The 22,499-nt window shown below is 38.5% G+C and overlaps 1 protein-coding gene across 1 annotated transcript; it reads right to left on the minus strand.

Moving 5' to 3' along the window:
- Positions 1–69: 69 nt before the first annotated feature.
- Positions 70–20,707, minus strand: FANCL (FA complementation group L; the record flags this gene model as incomplete). Its single annotated transcript, NM_001245251.1, is given in 14 exon segments — positions 70–112; positions 391–507; positions 1,280–1,361; positions 1,451–1,496; positions 1,611–1,694; positions 3,320–3,328; positions 3,331–3,470; positions 8,840–8,908; positions 11,573–11,669; positions 15,200–15,297; positions 16,883–16,939; positions 17,700–17,760; positions 18,760–18,818; positions 20,580–20,707. Coding segments are annotated over 11 exon segments (795 nt in total). The 5' UTR covers positions 20,679–20,707.
- Between the last annotated feature and the right edge of the window lie 1,792 nt (positions 20,708–22,499).

A 22,499-nucleotide genomic window follows, 5' to 3' on the forward strand; every position in this document is an offset into this window, starting at 1 on the left:
TTTCCACTCTAGTTCACTCCTACTCCTTGGATTTCCTTACCTTATTACAATAGGGACATTCACCAAAGATGACATTAAAACTCTGTCTGCTGGTAGGAAGGCCTTGTAGCCACTGCAACACAAGAAGTAGGTTAAAAGTCACATTGGTTTCATCTCCAATGTAAGAAACACCTATTAATTACCAGAGTTCAGCTGATGAGCAGCTGAAAGGGCGCACGCAAAGACGGTGGTTCCCTTTCCCAGAGAGCTCGTGTGGGAATTGGGGGTGACAGGACAAGTGACTACCACAATGTGCCTTACAGGCTCTTGCTTAACGCAGGATTTAAGTGGCCAGTGCTTGTTGTCCAGAACATGCCAGCTAATGGCAGTTTGTGCCACTGATCACTTTACCTCATAGAGACAGGCTTGGTGGAAGGGCTGCCCACAGCGAGGATCGTCACACACTTGGTCGGGCATGCTGCCGTCCAGCCGATAGGCGTAGCAGATCCCACAGTCCTTGGCAAAGTCCTGCAACACAACAGCACAGTTGAAAGGCAGGGGTGGGCTGCTCACACACAAACACCTTCACCTGTGGTTTTGCTTTTGCAGCTATAATTACTATTTTTTGCTTTTAAGACATAAATATTTGTCTTTAACCACACACAATGGCTTAGAGTGACACTGGGTTCCAGGTGTGCAAGACTTGACTGGGTTATATTTCATCCCTTACTGAATTACATCTCATTCAACAAGCACTTTCATACTTTTGGGCACTTTTTCTTTATTAAGCACTATGATTTGTCATTATGATTTGACATGAGATACAAACCCTCAGTCATATCTTAATTTACAAGCTTCATGAGTGAAAGCAAAGCTCATAATCCAGTATTAAAGCATTATCAAGAATTAGTTCCCAGTTTGTTTGAAATGCACCGGTATTTGGAGGGCCTCTTGTCCCCTCTAAGCTGCTCCACCTAATTAGAACTGAAGTCATCAACATCCATAACAGAATGTTTGGATTTTCTACATCTCATTAGCCACTCTGGAACTTCTTTTCCCTTTAACAGTGGAGCCTGTTATCAATGCCCTCACTGCTATGAAGGCCACAGGGAAGTGTGCACCTCTAATCAAAGGTTAACAAGCTCTGACAACTGTTGCTTGAAGTTCAGAAGTCCTTGTGACAATGTATTAATCCAATTACCTCTGAAAAGTCTCTGATTGTCCCTGGCCCTTAGAAAGTGACCATTTAAATGTGACTTATTCAGTAATAACAAGTGGTCGTTAACCAAAACCAACTTACGCTTTTTTCCAATACAGCACGAGATGGAAAATCAATTCCTAGGAGCTCTCTCAAGTTTTGTAACAAACTGATTTCCGGATCCCTGCGGGTGGGAGAGGGGGAGAGAAAAATCCACACAAGGAATGGCAAACAGCAGTTGGGTTTCCAACCTGCTTTACTGGGGACACTCACCACAAGTGCATGTTGTTGTTGAGTTTAGTTCTCAGAGGGTTCACTTCTGCAAACAGACAGGAATAATGGCATCACCCCAGTGAACCTCCCAGCTTCCAGGTAGGGACTGGGATCAGAGATCTGAGTCCAGAGGAGAAACCAATGGAATTTGTTGCCTTACCGTGGTCTGCTCCAAGGAAATAACATTCCGGAAGCATGTTTGGATGGCAAGGATCTACTTCTACGTTCACTGAGACATTGTTCCCTGCAAGGAGAAAGCAAGGCCATGGGGAAGCTTTGCAGTCAAAGATTTGAAAAAAGAACAATTTTAAAAGGCAGTTTTAAATTGGTTAACTCAAGCTGGGTTTCATTAGGATAAATAATAACAAAGTTGGGAGGTACCCAAATGATAGTATAAAATATCAGTATATATCAAATATTTATGTTTTCCACAAACTGTAATTAAAAATAGCAACTGATTAAGAAAAACCTGTCAGGCTTGCATTTCTTTTAGACTTGGCTAAACCTTTACATTTATTCAGAAATAAACGTAATCAACCCAAGCTAGCTGACAAAATCCATCCAAAGTCTTGGTGAAACTTTAAAGGTAGAGACATGTAACTTAATAATTTGTCTTTATCTTTTACAGTCAAAAAGAGAAGCCCAAACCCAATATTAAGCAGCAGAAGTCAGTCACATCCCTAGCAAATTCCAGGACCAAGACAACAATACTGTATTTTTGAAACAGTAGATACTTTGCTTTACAAGACACCCCATCATCCCTGGAAGGGCTCTGTTCCTCAGAGGGAAGCAGCTCAGTGGTACTCTGGATCCAGCTCCAAAACATCACAGCAGAGTCTCTTCTGAAACAAGCCCAGGTAAAACCCAACCTTTTCTGCAATTAAAGCTGTGTTAAGCTTTCCATCCTGGAAGAGGTGGGAATGAATGAAATCAAAGTTCAGTGGTAGCTGAAGGTTCTCTGTGACTGACAACAAAGCGCTCAAAGCCCTCTCCCTTCTCTGCTCAGCTGCTTCAAGGCACTTTTTGAGGCTTTTCTTCCCTTTTCCCTGGCCTGTGGCAAAGGGCAGTAGGACCAGGACAAAGCCCCCCTGACTGCACACAAAGTGATGTCTGACCCACAGCATCCCAATAACTTGCTGAATTTTTCCCATCCTTCCCTCCACTCCCATGAAGCAGCATCCCTCCAGCTCCTTCCTCCCTCCCTCTACAGGTGTCAGGGACAACTTGGGTCCAGCCCTTGTATTCTCACATTTCTACAATTTGCTATTGATGATGTTCATTTTATATAATAAAATTCCTTATCCTATGTATATTAAGACCTTAAAATGCCAGACACCACATATAAACTGAGGAACATTTTCAGGTGTTGACAGGGAAGCCTAGTTTCTTCTCTTTTATTTCCGTCCTTTTCCCTTGCCTCTAACCCCCTTTTTCCCCTCGGGCTGCACTGTAATAGTCCTTCCACTCCAGGATAGTATGAATCTAAAGTTTGAAACTCTGGAATCTGTGATTGAGGTAAGAGCTTCACCTAAGCTGTTTTTTAACAAATACTGATTTTTCTAGGGTTACCATGTAAAGTGCTTAGCTGTTGACAGTTCCATGTTCATAATTCACAAATACACAAGGTTTTCCTGCAGAAATTTTCATTTATCTGACACCAGAAAGTTGTGGTGAATTTCCCAAACAGGATCAGCTTGCTATGGAAAGTTATTTTTTTAATATGCAAAAGAGGAGTTCTGTCTTTGGTTTTAAGTGCTGCCTTTCCTTTCCCAAACCCAAAGAAGCACCATCTGATGAGACAAGCAGAACAAAACAGCTCCCTGAGTTTTACTTCTCAAATCCACTGTATCCCTTTAAATCTTTTCCTACCTATTGCAATTCTTCTGGTTGTAGCACTCCGTGTGGGAATTTCTGGCTCAAGCACCCATGTCTTCCCATCGATTTCATCAAGGGCATCCCAGAATTCCTTCAGCGACTCCAGTGCTGCCAGGAACTGTTTGTAAATGTCTATTAAGGAGTTCTAAGAAACAAGAAATTTAAACAGATTTCATTGAGCTTCCACCAGTGACCTGAGGGAATATGTAAAAAACAATTTACTCATTTAAGGTGTGTTGAAATCCATGTGTGTGTTCTAGTGTATAGTGATAGCATAAAGCATGGAATATCACCTAACAACCTCACTATTATCTCAAAATTAAGCAGTATAAAAACTGGTGCTTAAGATCAGCTTCCAAACCCTGTAAATAAGGCACAAAAAGGAGAAACCATTTAATAAGCAGAGGATTACATGTGGGGGATTTCAATATTTGAGAGTGGATTACATAGAATTAGAAATATCTTTCATTAGACAGGACAATAATACAGGACAGCAATGCAAACGAAATCTCTTGAAATTATCAGTGGGCAAAAAGAAATCACCATTTCCCCAGGAAAAGACTTCTGCAAGAGGAGAAAACACTTGGTGGTCGAGGGGAATCCTTTGCAAGTGCAGATGCCCATTGAGGGACAGATTTCAGATACCTTGTGGTTCAATAGAAAAAGCAAATGAAACATTGTATTCTCAGACAGGCATATTTCTATGAATGAAACAAAATACAGAAGGAATTGTTTCCTTTAATCTGTAGTGATTATATTCTTCTTTGCTCACCTGGACAAAGAGCAGCAAATTATCTGAGTGTTCTCAGATGAAGAAATAGAATTTTTCTACATAATACCTTTTTATATTTTGTGCATGTGTATTTTAGAAAGAAATGGCATAGCTTGGAAATAAAATGTTACATTTTTTCCTGCTGTTGTTAAATTGTATTAAAGTAGGAAAGCACCTAAGCAGAGAAGTGTGACTTCTGGCAATCTCAAAATGTAACGCTTATTATCTTTAAAAGCATTTTGTTATTTTTATAATACCTGAAGTGATATAATAGTGTCAGTCACTTACCACATCTTAGAGTATAGTATCTTCATCTTAAGTACTATTATTTCCAGTATTTTAATAATTTTCACACAGTCCTGAAATGTGATCTTTTGTGCTCTGATGACACTTAAATTAATAGCATAATTTTCTGGTACTTGCAACAGTTGCTTTCCATTTTGATTTTTTTACATTTTTCTATATCACATACAGATAAATCCTCTAATAATCATTTTTATCTTTATCTTCTGGGAATTCAAAGGGTTTCACTAGAAAAAAGAAACATCAAGGGATTATAACCCACAGATAAGTTTTAAAATCCAATTAATTTTAATACTAATTGTAATTTTTCAATGATGTTCCTTAAAAAGGTAGTTAAATCTTTTTTTTTTTTCTACACTGTTCATTTGATCTTATTTGCATGCTTCACTGCTGTTGCCAGCTGTCTCCTGCTCTATACATAAATGCATCTATAGCTATTTAAATACATCACCTGCTTGTTATGCAAACCATGAAAATTCCAAGATTCCTTTTTATTTGATTAACCAACTAATTTTGGTCGCTGCCCAGCACTTTTAGAACAGCCTGAGATCACACTTCTCTTTGGTCTAAATTACCCCAAGACCACTGTTAATAATATCAAACAGCACAACTCTGTTTCATGGCCCCCTTGTACAAATGAATTAGAATTTGTGTGAAATATGTCAAAATTCTTTGGGAAACAAGACATTCCTCATTCAGAGTGTCAATGCTGCTCACCCTTGCTGTAAAAGTGCTCACAAAGCCAAACTGGCTCCTTCATCCTCCATAAACACGTTGGCTTTGATGGGTCCCAGAAACTGTGACCTCAATGTCACCTCTGTGTTATCAGATTCCATGGATCCTGCATCCATTCACACCACTGACTTTGTACCGGGAAAATCAGATACTCAACCTCCCTGACTCTAAGGGGAACACACCTTCTCTTTCACCAGGAAAGTATCATGTGATTTCTCAACTCTCATTTCCACCTCATCACCAGGACACCTCATGCCAATTCCTTTCTTTCTTCAATTTGCACATTCTCCCAAACCCACACTTATTGCCCGTACACCATTCCCTCCAATCAAAGGAATAAGAAAGAATGGGGAAAAAAATTTCACTCTACTCTTGGTTCTTATTTCTAGAGCCACAGAAGCTGAGAAAAATAAAGAGAAAATCTCGAGTCTGTGCCTGCCAAAAAACCAATGAAGCCTTTCAGGAACTTCTAAGAAGTGCTGTAACCTATATGGCTGTTCTGCCAAATTTCAAGCATCTGCTCCAAATCCTGGATGAACTAAATACTAATCAAATGGTAGTAAAAGAAGTTCTAATTAAGGTAAATACAGAACAATTTATTCCAAATTATTTTTCAAAAACAAAAAAAATGCAGTCTTTATTCTGAGATTTTTTGGCTAAAATTCTTCCTAACACAAAATTTGCTTATCCAAACTTAAAACAACTGCAAAACCCCCAATAAGAAATAGCCTAGACTATAGGTACCATTACCTTTCTGCCCTTCATGAATTAATAAATAAAATACAATTTAATAAAGCAAACAGTCATTAAATGGAAAAGGGATCACCTAAAGAATTTATGGTTCCTTAGATCTGTTTGGAAACAGTTTCTCAATAACAGCAGTTTAACAATTTCCCCCCTCCTTAACAGAAGTCAAGCCAAAACACAAGCCTGAAATCTTTATGAAGTGTCTTGTCAACCATCTCCATTTTCTGCATTTACAGCTGGTGCCTGTGAAGTTCCTTTGCCAAGAAAAAGCACAATTATGATGCTTTTTATTGTGTTTTCATCTAAATAACCCAAGAATAATCTCATTCCCACCACTCCACCTTATGCACCTTGCATTCCCGTTTCCTTCCTGGCTGTTGCACGACCTCATTAGTCATTAATTTCCACTCCCATGACCTTCATGTAGCAAGCCAGGTGGGCAGTGGTCAGTCTGGAAACCTCTCCCTGATGTGAGACACCCTGATTCTGCAGAACTGCACTTCCAGCGTGTGCTAAAACTGGAGACAGCACATTTATCTGGTTCTTTAGAAAAAGGCTATAACAGAATAAGTAGATGTTCTTGCACTTGTCATTGAGAAGCACTCTGCATTTATTTGGCACTTAGAGCAGGAGCAGCAGCAGCAGCATTGCCCTTGGTGCTGATTTCTTACTACTCTAAAACGTCTCCTCTGAGCCAGAATCCACTGGCTGTTGCTGCTCATGCTGTGAGACACCTGCACTGGCTACTGGGCTTGTCATGACGCACAAAACCCCACCATCTTCAGCTTGACATTGTGCAAGTTATAATTATTCATCCAAATGAATATGTCAGAGCAGCAGCAGCAGACCTCTCATCAGAGCAAAAGAAAAATACATCAAAACATTATCAACCCAGCAGGAAGACAGGGACCATAAGGAAAATTACCCATTTTTAATATGGATGCCATAAAGCCATGTCTATTATTATACGGAAGGGAAAAAAAAAGAAAAAAAGAAGGAAAAAAAAACCCCAACAACCCCTCAAGTTTAAAACCCATGAACCTGAAATAGGCAGCAGCACACAGAGGGGGTGGAAAAGAAAAATCAATTACCTGCAATCTATTTATATTTTCTTTCATAAGAGTTTATATTCTAATGGTGCCATTGCACCAATTTAGTTAAGCCTTGTCAATTTATACTTTAAAGGTGTAATATTAAAAGTTTAAGACCAATTGGTACAAAACACCATGTTATTTCACTAGAGAAGAGGTATAGCCTGTTCTTTTTCCCTTTTAGGAACCAAAATTTTCATGCACTTGAGTACCTGCTGAATTCTGCTCCCAGGGGCGTTGCAGCATTATCTAAGCTTAACCCGTATTTTATCACGGTGTGAGGGCTGCTTGCCACAGTGATTCTCACACATTTGGAAAATAAACACAATTTACACAATTACCAAAGCCATTTGTCCCCACAAGTGTTGGGTTCATGTCACCCACACATGTAAGGTCAATTTGCAAAAGCTGCTGTACAGCTAAAGCATTTCTGTCTGCTGGTATTCGGTTCAGGATTAGAGCAGGCTCTCTGCAGCTCATGATTTCAGAATGGGCTCTTCACTTACACACAAACACCTTTTGTTCACGTGTTCAAAAAGTCCCCGGGTAATTCTAATTAGAAAAAGATTTTAAGCATCAGTGTTGTATTTTTAACAGAGGATTTTTCCTTGGCTGTAGTGCCAGTATCAGTATATCTACCCCCTTTTTTAACTTGTCAAAGGCTGCTCCATGTCAGGTTTTTCCAGAACATTTTATTAAAACATGAGTCCATCTTTAAAATTACTAATAGTAAACACAGAGAAGCAGTCACTGTCAGGGATGTTTGAAATGTTGTTAATTTGAGGCAACATAAATTGCAAGGCTGTAAAATTAATAAAACACTGTTGAAAATATGCTGGCTGGAGTGTAGGGATTCTAGTAAAATTCAAGGGAAAAACATTTATTTAAACTGTTCCAAACCATATCAGAGAATCAAAACCTAAAATTACATAAATAAATACATTTTCATTTGCAGTGGTTTATCTTTACAGTTATTTCCTCTCAATATTAGTGGGTCTGAGGTGACAGAACCTTGAGCTCTGCAGCTCAAGGTATTAATTTTTTAAATAAAAAATTATAATTTTTTATTAAGCCCATCTTAAACTCATCTTGCTGCAACCTCCCAGCCATGCTCCCTATGTAAGTTGTTATTTATTGCTGGGTGGAAACCCTTGTAAGAGTTAAAATTATCAGGTGCAATCATTTATGTAAAAACTATTTTCCTGATTTAAACAAAATATCAATTATTTTCTACATTCAAATTAACTTGTATCTGAGTGGTCACATTTAAATTCATTTAATATAGCACACATGCACTATTCAGGAAGAAAGGTACATGAAACAATGTGAAAGACCTACAAAAGACAGTGTGGTTCTTCATAGCAGCAACATCAGTTAAACTAAGAAATCAGAACTTCATTAAATACTTTTCTATATTGATTATAACTGGAAAAGTTTTATTAAGTTATGAAAGCTCTATAGGATAACAAACTGGGGAAAAGTTTACAGGATAACCAACTCCTTTTTTCAATGTCTGTCAGCTTTAGAGGGTGTTTATTTTCTAGAAGACAGTAATTTTTTCTGCATTTCACTTCCTTTTCACTTTCCCACCATAATTCCTAGAGAATTTTCAGTCATAGGAACAGCTTAAAAAAAACCCAACAAGTACATACAACATGCAAGATATATCTCCTGGCATGGAAGATATTTAAGGTACTGTGATAAGGAATATGGAATTTGGTGCTATTACATTTTCATAAGCATGTACAGAAATAAAATGCACACAGGGAGAAAAGATGGAGTTAAAAACCAAAGCCAACCCCTTGCTACCACCCCTCCATTGCACATGTATTTTTATTTTAAAAAGCTGCCTAGTCCAGTAGTTACCTGTGGCATCCAGGAAACAGCAAATGGAACAGGAAAATCCACAAGGCAATCTGGTGGTTCTGTGGGATACTGAGGGAGGGAAAGAAAATACAGTTTGGGATTTTTTTTCCCTTAGTGATTTAAAGTCAGACTGATACTCAGCTGCCAAATTTGATAACAAAATATGAGCACTTCAAGCATCTTGAGAACTTGGCTCTGAGAGGAAACAGTATGTAAAGCATTTTCAGGAATAGTTATGAATGTTAATTATCATTTAAAGAAGAAAACTACATGTAAATGTTTTATATATCAGTATTTAGCAAAGGCAAGAGAATCACAATTTTATGTGTTCAGTGGTCACAAAGGAACATTAAAGAAACTTTAAGAAACAAAGCATGAAGTATTTTTTTTTAATTTCTCCCCAATTATACATACTAGAAAGCAAAGTTTAAAAATCAAACAACCCTTCCATGAGTCAAGAACTAATTTTCATTTAAGCTGAACTATTTATTCTGAATGGTAGCATTTCGTTTTTAAAACTGAAAGTAATGTAAAGTACTTAACTATTTAAAAAGAGATGAGTGAACATAGATCCAAAAAAAAAAAAAAAAACCTCAATCCAAATTAAGAGATAACAATAAGAAAAAACTTTTAAAGGCTGTACTAAAAAAAAAAAAAAAAAGAAGCTATAAAAGGTTTGATAACTCCATGACATCTTAGCTATTACAGTTACAATCAAATGTGTGTGCCAGAAATCATCCTATTTTTCTTAGGCCAGTTCAAGCAATTATTAAATATAATATTTACATTGGTTTTCTGAGCATGCAGCTAACTTTATCTGGAGAAATCATTTTCATAGCCCTTGCTAGATCATTCAGATTATCACCAAGTGATTATCTGAATCTAATATTAATTACTACACAACAGGCAAATCCTTCCAGTGGCCTATTTGAAGCCTTGGGGTCTGAAATGCTCCTGCACTGATCTTAATCAAAGAAACAGCATAACCAAAATAAACACATTTTTATTAAAGCATGTTTTCAAAAGAAATGCCTTCCCAAAAAAGACTTCAGCCAAGTCTTCTCACATGTAGTGTCTGTGTGTATGAAGGCAAATCAATTCCCCATGTCACCAAAACAGTATTTCACGCACAAATTTTGTCTGGCAAGTTTAAATGCCAGACATGGTTTAAAAAGGACAAGCAATTGATCCTTCATCATCAAAAACACTTGAAAACAAAAGGAAAAAAAGAAAAAAAAATAAAAAGGATGATTACTTATTAAAACAGACAAGTCTGCTAATCTAACTTTTTTATTATATACATCTTTAGTTGTTAGATGGTGCTTTCTTCTGCTATGAGGAGTATTCAGCTATTTTATTACTATGATAAAACCCCACAAGCTTCTGTACAGCTACAAGGACAGAAAATGGGAATCTCCATTCCCTCAGGAAAGTGCCAAGTTAAGGCTGAACAGAACCAGCCAAGGAACCAGTGTCAGTGTTTGACCATGGCAGCTGCTTGGGGAAAATGAATATTGCCCTCTAATTTTTTCTGCATTTTTATACTTTCAAACAGTTAAAATACTTTACTTCTGTTGTCCTAAGAGCAAGAAAACCTTAGGGCAACAGGTTGCATCAAATTTCTAGTGTCACACAAAGTATATTTATTCCTTATAAACAACACAACCTGGTTCCTCTCCTTGCATGTTAAATAGACCATAATTGTACTTCCTGATGGATTTTTTCCATCAGTGTATTTAATAATGGACTGAATAGCAAATTAATTATGCACTCATTACTCTCTGCATATAGGACAGTTTTACTCTTTCTAAAAATCTACTTGAGCAGCACTCATTCCCAAACAGTATTTTCCCCCCTCATTTTCCCCTTGAAAGGTAAAGCTTGTTCATGTTATGTGAGACTAAAAAACTTTTAAAAAAACTCCTGGTTTGTAAAGGAATACAGGATGCCTGTGAAGGTGGGATTTCATGCTACAATACCATGCCCTTTCCTCACGTTTTCAAGATTATAACTTGAGATGATGGACCACAGATAGTCCCAAACAACATCATCCAGACAGTTTTAGATCCCTTTCTCCACTGGACTGATTTTCTGAAGGCAACAGTTATTGCCAGGCAATTGTCACCACACAGCTTGGATATTCACAACCTCTGATGAGAGATTTATGCCTTGAAATGAGACATTCTATGAAGAAACATTGTCATTTGAGTTCAGTGATAAGTACCAGGAAGAATTAAATTTTTTCTGTTTCTGCAAATGCCATGGGTTTGATTTGCAAGTACTGTCAAAATTAGACATTTATTTAGACTAAAAAGAAATCATTTTTCTGACTGACTTCAGTTTTTCATAAATCTTTACATCTCTGACTTTAACAGCAAGACTTGTTAATAACCAACCCAACATCCTCTAATTCTTGTTCTGTGCACAGTCTCTGGATGGAGTGATAATGAAGGAAAGTCTCCCAGATGGCTTTGTCTGTAATCCAGTAAAATGAATGCAATATCAAAGTGTTTTTCATGTGATGCACAGATGCATCTTACAGATAACCATAATCTAATATTAATTTTAAATATAGTTAGTCTGAAATCTCAAGAAAAAAAATTATTAAGTGACCTATTACCTTGCAGAACAGAGACACCAGCAAGCAAACCAACCCTCTAAAATCCTAATGAATTAAGAACAATTGATATGTTTCAAGGAAGCTTCGAGATCTTTTGTCCCACATCAATTTACCTTTGCATTTAACTTGAGAGTGATGAGATGCTGTCGACCACAAGAGTCTTCAGCTTTTAACTTGACTGTGGTCAGCCCAGTGTCCACATAGGCCACTCTGGAAGAGAGAAGAGAACTGTCAGAGCCCTGCAGAAAGTGTAGTTTGAAAGGTCTGCAATACTCTGATTAGTCTGTTACAAATATTAATCAGAAGGAGTTGTATATGCCAAGCATTTCTGCTGCTGCAGATTTACTGCTGTTAATACAGCAGCCTAGTGCTTAATGCAGTCATATATCTCTGGGTTATTTACAATGTGTGTCAGGGCTCATGCTGTGGTCAGTGAGCAGCGTGTTTCAGTTTTCCATCACCGGAACCTTTGACACACACAGCATGTTCCTGTCAGCCTCTACTTATGTACACATTAAACTTCCTGTCAGATCTTTGATCCATTTCTGTAGTTTCTTACTCTATGAGACTTTTATGCTCTTGATTTGCTTTTCTCTTCAATGAAGTTCTCTTTTATTATCAATACTATTATTGTGGGAAATTCAGTGCATATTGGTTCATATTCCAAAATCTATTTTCTGCAGAAAATAGTACCTGAACAGGTACAAAATGAGTTATTTATGATGATTTGCCTTCATTTCATGACAGCTGTACACTGTATTCATGCATCCTAGCAAGCAGAAAGTACATACTAAATGTGAAAAAGTTTTAAAACTTCTGACTCTTTGCTTAAGATGTCACTGGTTTGTTTCTCCCACTACAATGAAGATGGATACAATTTTAAAATATATTGTTCTCTACAGGTAGATTTTGCTTAGTAGCTTCAACAATTGCCAAAACCATTTAAACCTCCCCATATATTTACCAGTAAACTGGGCATGTGGATATTTTGGCAGTTTTACTATGTCATTCCTGTGTAAAGATAAAAAGCAGTCCAAGATAATTGCACAACTTATCACCCAGACTGATGGAAAGGCCTAACAGAGTTCAGAGAGAGCATCTGCTTGCTGGCCTAAACAACATTTTTTTTTTTTTTTAACCACTACATACTAGAAAAAGTCATGGTTCTCTCAAGTGAAGCTGGCAATAGTTGTAGAGGCTTGCGGAAGAAAAAGTAGATGTACAGTAAAGGGTTGCACATCCCCAGGAAGGAAGGGAAAAGAAAATTGCCTACATAAATGAAATAGCCTCAGTATGAGGATCCTGAAAAATACAGATGGAAAAAGCAGTAGTAGGTAGTAAGAAGGGAGAGAGAGATTATTTCATGTTTAATGCTGATTAATGCAATATTAAAGAGACCTGCAGATTTCTGGGAGTATTTATCCACAACAGCTGAAAGAAAGACAAATCTTGATAAAAGTATAATTTAACTAGAGCCAGTTACACTTGATATACTTCAAAAGAATTAGAGGATTCTTCCTCTCACTGGGGGGGGGGGGGGGGGGGGAATCATTACTCCTGCTTTGTTCCAACTCCACCTCAAAAGTGTATCAGAGTTTTACAAAGATGAGAAACTACCTCTACACCAGCCCTCCATCTACTGCTTCCTTGGCTGGGGACTTCCTAAAGCAGCAGCTAAGGCCCAGCATGGATACTGCACTGAAAAATGCAGCAGTGTCTGCACCAAAGCACAGCTGGTGCCTGCAGCACTGCGCTGCAAAGATCCACAGCAAAGGAAAACAAAAATTAAAGGGAGGCTACCAAGGTGTCTGGGTTTTTATCTGTTCTGACATTCATCTTCAATCTTGATTTATAAGAAAAGTATGGATTCTTTTAGTTTAAAGTCACACTTTTTGTATAAACACATAAGTAATTGGGAACATTAGTGATACTTCACTTCTACAGACTTTTATTCCTCTGTAGGCTCCATCATTTTATCACAGAAAAAAGAAAAAAAAAAAAAGAAACAAGAAAAAAGGAATACAAGGAATCAGCATAAAGATGGAAAGCCTCAAGTAAATCTCTGAAGTCCACCATGACACACAAATGATTGAGAGCACAGGACCAGGCAGGCTTCCCTGGAAATGGAGAAGGCAAGAGGAGAAGATACTTTGTATGAAATAAATGGGAAGGTATCAAGCAGAAGAGTTTTGAGACAACATGGAGTTAAGAGATATTGGCAACCTTTTTGAATCCCCATGAGGGTTGTAAGAGTCCTACAGGTGTTCTATAGTTGATAATTTGCCTTCCCAGGACACTGTCACTGATTCAACCAGCTTGATTAAAGGGAAGTATTAGAAGAGCCTTTTCTATAACTTTACTCCTGCAGTACTATCTCCTTCTCCCCAGTCCAAATCTTCCAATCTTTCAGTTGGATTTGGGTGCAGTCATCTTCCAGCAAGACCCAAAACTTGCTAGGAATGAGTAAATCTGGGGTACACAACAAGCAAGGGTTTTTCCCAAGAAAAATCCTTAAATAAAGCTCAAGGTGTGAGCAGTGATTGCTCCTCACTGCCAGCACCAAACACAGGCAGTTCTGCTGAAAGATCATTGCAGGATGTTCTTAACTGCCATGCAAATAAAGTATCACCTACAACTCAAAATCAGCGTCAGTTAAGAGGCTTTCTTAGAGAGTCACTTCAGTGTTAAAAGCACTCTGAAATTTAAGGTGTGACTTGCTAATGGACTTCACATTGCCCATCCAGGTTATTCTCCTTCCAAGTCAGAATAAATCTGATGCAATTCCCTATGTGCAGGGTAGTCCTTTGATCAGTGACTGACTTCCCCAACCCTTCTTCAAGATTTTGGGGTTTTTTTTGGTTGGTTTGTTTTGGTTTTTTAAACATTTTGGGAGAGCAAACATAATTGAAAATTTACTTCCCACATGTTTAAGAAATTTTACCTAATATTCTCAGACTTGAGTCTGAAATTTAAATAGAGTACAGCACAATTACATATTAACCATGGCAACCACTGACAAAAACTTCAGCTGATTTCTCAAGGGTGTTTTAAATCTTTAAATAAAAGTGGGCCTTGAAGTGCCCACTTAGTGTTAATCACATGTTGTTTATCTATATAGAGAAATCAGGTGGGAAAACTCAAACCTGTTCTTACACCTAAGGCTTCTTTATTTGATTTAGCACAAGATACACTTGTTAAAGTTTTGGGTTGAGAGCCTTTCACAATCTCCCCTCCACTCATGAATTTTCTGGGTAGATTTACCTTTCTGTGGAATAAATAATAAATTCCTCTAAGAAGATGCTTGTGCTGAAAGAGCAGGTTCTTTAAAAATTATCATGCTAATTCTAAAAAAAGTATGAAATGTCTTTATGAAAGCATAAAGGTACATGATGATTAACCATAATCTATATGGCTAGTCTCAACCAGCTGTACAAAATAGGGAAAAAGAGAACTCTAAATATTAACATTAAGTATATTTAATATACCAGTAGTTTATAGGTCAAAGAAGAAATTATTTCTTAGTAGTGTATCACCTTTCAGCACAGTTATTTGAGACAGAAAATATCCCTTCAGTTGATAACAGGTTTGTTGGCTGTTTTTAATTTAAAAACAAAGCAAAATCAGTTTCTGAATAGGGTAAATGAACAGAACAAGTACATTTGATATTTTCAGCTCACAAATACAAAAGAGGAATAGATATTCTAAAGATAATGCTTGTTAAGAGTTAAAAAAAATCATACCTATTCCAGCCCAGTATTTCTAGATCTCTGACAAGACAGGAGTAGTATTCTGGAGGCCGTGGGATGTGCAGGTCTTGTGTGTTCTTTAAAGCAATTTCCTGTTTAAAAGAACATTAAAAACATCGTTAGGAGCAATTTCAATATTTTTGCATCTATTTAGCCATGTGATTTTTGCAATTCATTTGGAAATATTAAGCTTATGTAAAATTAACTGTACACTGCATTTGTTTTGTTATAGCCTCCAGCTAAAGCAGACAAAGAAGCTGTTTAGTAAATTACTTCAAATACTGGTAATGAAAACATCTGCAATTTAAAAAAAACCTCCACAGATGTTGACAAGGGAGTCTTCAGATGCAAATATCAAATGTGCCTCTTTTTCAGCTAATAAATTTGAAGTCAAGCATCTTGACTGAAAGAACATTTCAAAAGAAGGTTCTATTTAAGCTCACAGCTGTCTCCTGGGCTCCACTGCCACAAAAGACAACACATCTAAGATATTCCCCATATTTTATATATATATAAACTTTATATAGCAATCAAAAAACAAAATCAGTTTCTCAGTTTTAACATCACAGGATCTCTTGGAATAAGTTTTGGTACAGACACTCATCAAGCATGTAGTAATGTTTCAAAAAGAATTTTTATCAGAAATTAATGTTACTGTGTAAAATAAGCCCTAACCATGTGTTTCAGTCATGGTGTGCTACTTGTTCTTTAAAAGTGCATTTGAGCTAAAATTATGCTTACAGAACACATACATTTATAACATTTAGAATAAAATTAATAATTTTAAATAAAATAAATTTCAATGAAAATATAATTTATAAAACAAGTAACAATCATTTCTGCCCAGCTCTCCTACACCATCATCAGTGTTTTCATTCTCTGCAGTAACTGAGGATCACTATTTTGCTATTTTGAATGAATTACACTTTCACTGCATTCTCATTTTCTGAGTGCTTGTGTACATAGGCAAATAGATTGGAATAACTACTGTAAAGTATTCCAAAATAGACATTCTTATTTAGGTCTATTCCAAGCATAGCAGAGCAGCAGCGTAATGCCAGGAGGAATTTATGCTGTGGTTTTGAAGAATATTTCCTGTGTTTTATTCCTAAAGTAAAGTAGGTTGGATGAAGTATTCATCAGCAAGAATGCTCATAGAATAATGTTTCACTAATAGATAAGAATTCCCAGTTACATGTTTATTAAAGGATTTGCTACTGTTCAACCCCAGACCTGAAAAACTTTAAAAATAAGAATAAACAGCAGCCTCTAAAATATTGGGAAGGAATAAAAAAACTTTCTACATTTATTTGTAAAATTGTTAGACAGGTGAAAGCAATCCACTGACCGTATAACCCATTGTATAATTACAAGCCTGCTTTACCATCTAGACAATAAAGGAATTCCAAGAAAATCACTGTAAAGAGGATGGCTCTACACTGAGATCCCTTGCTGGCATTTTAAATTTTCTATAGCACTCCAACTTCCAAAAAATACAGTCACTTAAAATCCTAAAGGATATTTATACAGCTATTACATGAACAGCATATATACAAAATCATCTCTTTTTAAAAAAAGTAGCCACATATCAATGGAACAGTAATCTGTAAAACACTGAAAGTGAAACCCAAAGCTCTAAGAGCACCCCATGTCCCAAACATTTATTCTGCCACTCACCAAAACAGTTTTCAGCTCCACCATAAAGCTGACAAGATCTGGGCAGCTGTGCAGCCTCTGGAGGAAAGAAAAAATCAGTTAATTTTCTGCAACTCATAACTTCTGGTGGTTCACCCCAACTGTTTTTCTTGTATTGCTAAACCAAACATTAAGTATATACCACATGTTTAAATTTTCCAATTACAGAATAGAAGTTCCAGGAAGCTTTACTGAGAATTAAACATCTCCTGGCATCACTCTTTTTTGTTTTTCTTGAAACCACCTCCATGAGATACAGTGTCTCAACCAGCACCTGCAGCAAAGGCTCCTTCTTGGAAACAAACTATTCCTTGGGACTCCAAGGTTGCTGTATCCTCATTCCAAAGCTTCCTTTGGATACGGAGATATAACTTAGATTTCAAGAATGAACCGAATATAATATTAACAGCTAATGTGAATTCTCTCCCTTGCATTGTGAACAACGTAAATACATTAAAAAATAAAAGACAAAATCTGTTTCTAATTAAGAAAGTAAAGAAAAATTCCAGTAAAATGTCATCAGTCATTTATTAAAAATTGTTCTAGCCTGATCTCAAAAAAAAAATAATAAAAGTTGAATAAAAATAAATATTTACAAAATTCCATCTATTTCTTATTATATTTGCTTGTAAAGCCTCAGGCATTTAAAAATAAATCTTAGCTCTACAATTAAAGGAAGGTTCTTTAACCCTTTTATAATAGGTGTATGAGCACAAGATGTCACAGAATCATTACAAACAAATATTTAAGACTGTTTAATAATAATGATATTTAAATAAGTGGTTTTAAACTCCTATACCTGCTTTAAAATGTGCCGATACCCATGCAGGATCCTCTTCAGATGCCAGCTGCACTCTATCCTAGACAGAGTTTTGTACAAATTTCAAATTCATAGTACACGATTTTTAAAAGAGAGCAGAAAGCCTTCTATACACAACAGCTTTTCTTGGAAAAAAACAAAGGAAGGAAACAATACTTCAAAACTGCTTTGAGTTTTGCATTCAAAGTTACTTAAAACGTCCAAATGTCACTATGCCAAAGCCCATTAAAAATTAAGCAACAACCTGCAAAAGCCCGTTCTGTGCCGAAAACAACAACATAATTCTTACAAGCAAGTGTAACTTCATAAAATACACTAATATTTAAAAGTGATAACCTGAAAATGTCAAAGTTACCTGTAATGCAGTTTTAATTACCCAGCCTAGAATGTAATAAAGCTATGGAATACCACATCTGCTCCCAGTTTGGAGCGAGCTGGCCTAGGCAGAACTAGGAAATACAAAGTTAAAGGCTCATCCATGTATGTGGATTAGCCTCTTTCACCCCACTTCCCACAGACTGCTGGGATAAACACAGAAATAAGAACAGGGCTTTTAAATAAAAGTTGGGCCATACCAATTAATACATAGAAACAGCAAACAGAAAATGAAGTTAAAAAGCTCTGTTAATCATCATGGCTTAAATTGCTTACATAATTGCTTAAATTTACAACTTTGCACTGAATTTGCTGTTTCCCAAATGGTAACATATAAATGATCTATAAATACAAATTATATAAAATATATGATTTTTCCCAAGTACATTGCTTCATATATGTAAACACAACCAATTAATTACAACATGTTTCAAAGTTAATTAACAACAAAATATTTTGATGTGCAATGCTTATTGTCAGCATTTATTAACACTGATGCTGTGCAATTTTGTTGCAAGGTTAAGCTGAAACCAATGACAATTAATTAATAACACTGATATTAGAAAAAAAAGAATAACTCATTTTCATATCCGTTTATTGCTTTTATCAAAATTAACTTCGTTACATCTTGAAACTTGAAAATTGCTACCATAAATTCTCTTACCAGGCATTTTTCAATTGCAAATCCACTGGTAGCAGTATCCTGATGTGGAAGTTTTTACCCTTGAAAAGAAGTATTTATTTAATAAGAAGGTCAGAAAAGAAAAATATTAGACACTTGTGGGAATGATTCCCCATCAGATCAGCTACTAAGAAAGAAACTTTGTCTTTTGTGTCTTTCAGGAGTATTATTCAGAATCTCTTTCCTTAGGGATAAAAAGCAGTATGAGTGACAGCTACAAATAATGTTGATTTTAATTCTGAAGCTGAAGTACTCTTGACCTTTAATTGACAATATTCAGTAAAAACTCTTCAGCACATCACATTTCATAAAGCAAACATAACACCTTTCAGGAGAAAAATAAACCTTATCCAAATCTGGACAGGATAAAAACATATAATTTAATCCAAATTATGGTACTGTACATGAAAGTTTGTCTTCAACTCCCATAAAAGACAAAACAGATGCTTATCATAAAAGTAACTACACTAAAAAGAACCTTGGGCACTGATCCACAGCACAACTCAGCAGAGTTTTATAAACTGTAAAAAAAAGCAGCCTCAAGTACATAAATTTAAATTTTTTTCTTGTTAGTGCAATCCACATGGCACAGCTTCTAAATCCCCCCTACTTGTATTTTCAGTCCTTATTGAGGTTCTCCTTCTACTTTATTATGGGATGGTCAAAATTAAACAGAAATGAAGGTTGGTGAAGCCTCAAAGCAAAGGGAGCAGATAACTTATCGTAAAACTTTTATTCCAGACCCTACCCCAGCTCAGAACACCTTGAAGTTGGGAGTACTGGGTCCCCAGTACAGGCAAAGCATGGACATACTGGAGTTAATCCAGGGAGGAGCTCTCAAGGTGACCAAGAGCTCAAAGCTTCTCTCCTGCCAGGAGAGCCTGAGGGAGCCTGGAATATTTAGCCTGGATAAAAGAGGGATCATGGAAGACTAAAAAGGTACAGCCAGATCTGAGTGACACACATTGACAAGTGATAGAAATACAAGAAATATCACCTAAACAAAATGAAAAATTAATACTTTAAAGGGGATCAGAAACTGGAACAAGCCATCTAAGAGGTTGCACACTCCTGGAGATAATCACAACCCGACTGCAAATGGTCTAAAGCAACTAGTTAAGGCAGAGGACCTCCAGAGGTTGCTTTCAACCTCAATGTTAACTATATTTTTGACAATGCTAGTGGACACAGCAGATACCTTTTTGCCATCTACTCAGATGAGTAAAGCCCCACGCTATTTCTAAATTAAAATACACTCGTTCAGAGCTGGGTATTTGTGATATTTTAAGGAGCCACAGCTGCACGGTGTCAGTGAAAGCAAAGCCGGGCTGGGAGCGTGCCCCTCGCCCTGCCTCAGGGGCTGCTCTGCCCCTGCACCGCGCTTTCCCCATCCCCACGGACGATGCAGCCGCTTCAGCTGAAGCCTCAAAAGTAAATGAAAGGAAAACACCCACCCATCAGTCATTTATGTCGACTTTTACCACAGGCCATGAACGCGGGCATATTCAGCCTTGCCCCAAAACCACTTTTGACAGCGCAACTAACCCAGGCCAAAAGGCAGCAGGAAGCCATTGCCCGGGCAAAACCGCGGGACGGCGGCGGGATCCCTCAGGGCAGGGAAATGGCATTCCCCAATTCACATTCCCGGTGGCTCAGCCAGGAACCCCGGCAGGGCGGAAAGCGCTTCCCTCTCAGAGCCAGGCGCGGCACGACGGGAACCTGTGTCCCTCCCCAGGCCCGGCAGGGCAGGAAACATCCCCCCCTCCACCTCGGGAGGCCAAGCGGCACCCGGACCGCGGTACCTGGGCAGTGACAAAGCCCTCGTAGGCGGTGCCGTGGCGGTTCTGCGGCAGCAGCAGCGGGCAGTGCCGGAGCAGAGCCCGCGCCCCCGGCCCGGCCATGTTCCCGCCCGCCGCCGCCGTTCGAACGCAAGGCCCCGCCCCCGCCGGCGGCGGCGCACGCGCCTGAGGGGCGGGCTGGTGAGGGGCGGCGCGCGACGCTGTGGCGGGCGCGCGCGTGAGGACGGGCGCGTGGCTCTAAGGGGAGGGCACCCGAGGAGAGGAGTGCACCTGAGGGGGCAAGCGTGTCACTGAGGGGAGAGCACCTGAGTGGGGAGCACACCTGAGGAGAGGAGCACACCTGAATGGGGAGTACACCTGAGAGGAGGGTTGTGTCGCTGAGGGGAGCATAGTTGAGGAGGGGGGAACGTACCTGAGGGGCGAGGGGCGTGTCACTAAGGGGAGCGCGCCCGGGGAGAGGAGCGCACCTGAGGTGAGGGTTGTGTCTCCAAAGGGAGTACACCTGAGGAGAGGGAAGCTCACCTGAAGGGAGGAACGCACTCGAGGGCTGAGGTGCCATTGAGGAGAGCGCACCTGTGGAGAGGCGAACACCTGAGGGAGGAAGCGCGCCGCGCTGAGGGACGCTCACCCCGAAGGCGGGAAACCCTGAGGGAGAGCCCCCGCGGCTTCCAGAGCTCCTGAGGAGCAGCCCTGTTTTCTCCCACAGCAAGCAGGGGGTCCTGCTACTTTGAGGAGCGTCTTTTCCAGAGTGCTGAAGGAGCACGGCTTCCCTAGAGCAGACCCGGGGTTTCCTCGCTGTTTAGCACATCCTGAGGGGGCTGGATTAACTAAGGACTAGCTGTTAAGTAAGGATAACTATTAAGTAAGGCTCATAGTAGTCAGCTGACTGTGCCATGGAGATTTTCGTGCCACCCAGGGCAAGGGGTTACTCGATTTCTTCATTCTTGTCTAGAGGTCAATATCTCCTACCATAACACTTTTAGGGTCATAATAGCTCTTCTGCCCTTTCATACAGGCGCTGGGATAAAAACCTTCCTCTCTTTTCTGGGTAGGTTGCTGCCAGGACCTGGCAGCCACAGTATGTGGGAAAGCCTGAGGAGAGGAACTTGAAACTTTAGGGTATTTTGTGTGTGCTTTGGAAGGCATTGAAACTTTGCACATCGTTGATGCTGAGCATCATGCAAGACTCATTTTACACCCAAATAGGCATGTTTAAGAAAGAAACACTGCTTTTTGTCTAGATACATTTGAGCAAGAAAATATAGTTTTATGAAGAGATAGATGACTTACCACGGTCACCTAAGAGGTGTGTGGCACAAGCAACTGTAGCTGTGTGGGACAGGAGGTGGATTAAAAGAGAAATTAAGGAAACCACACAAATGTTTACACCTGCAGCTAAATCCTGTTCCCTTAGCCTGGGAGACTCATTCACAGGGATTGCATGGAAATAGAAGAATCAAAAGCAGTGAAACCCTTTGCAGTTTTAGGTTGTTGTAGAGGCTATTGGAAATATAATATAGAATGCACTAAAAAGCAATAGATAGGTGAAAGAGTCCCAAGATTTGATATGTAAACTCATCATTTCAGGTAAGATTTTCAGGAATATGTGCTACTAAATATATATTCTTGCCACTGTTTAACGTTTTTTTGTACCTTGGAAGTGTCACTGGTGACTTCCAGCAAACTATCAAGTGTATCTGAGAAAGAAAGATCTGTGCAAGAATGTTGCTTTACTCTCCCTTTTCTGCTCTGGAAAATCTTGGACAATGCAAGATTGTTACCAAGGCAAGAAACATTTTCTAAACATATGCACGATCAGATTTTAAATACTATGGTGTTCAGCCCTTCTGTAGTTTGCACCTCTGAAGCCGCTCCTGTGCATTTCAGTACCCAGCATAGCTCCCCATGAGCAGTTAATCCAGT

The sequence above is a fragment of the Taeniopygia guttata genome, chromosome 3 (assembly GCF_048771995.1).
Source record: "Taeniopygia guttata chromosome 3, bTaeGut7.mat, whole genome shotgun sequence".
In the NCBI taxonomy this organism is placed as follows: domain Eukaryota; kingdom Metazoa; phylum Chordata; class Aves; order Passeriformes; family Estrildidae; genus Taeniopygia; species Taeniopygia guttata.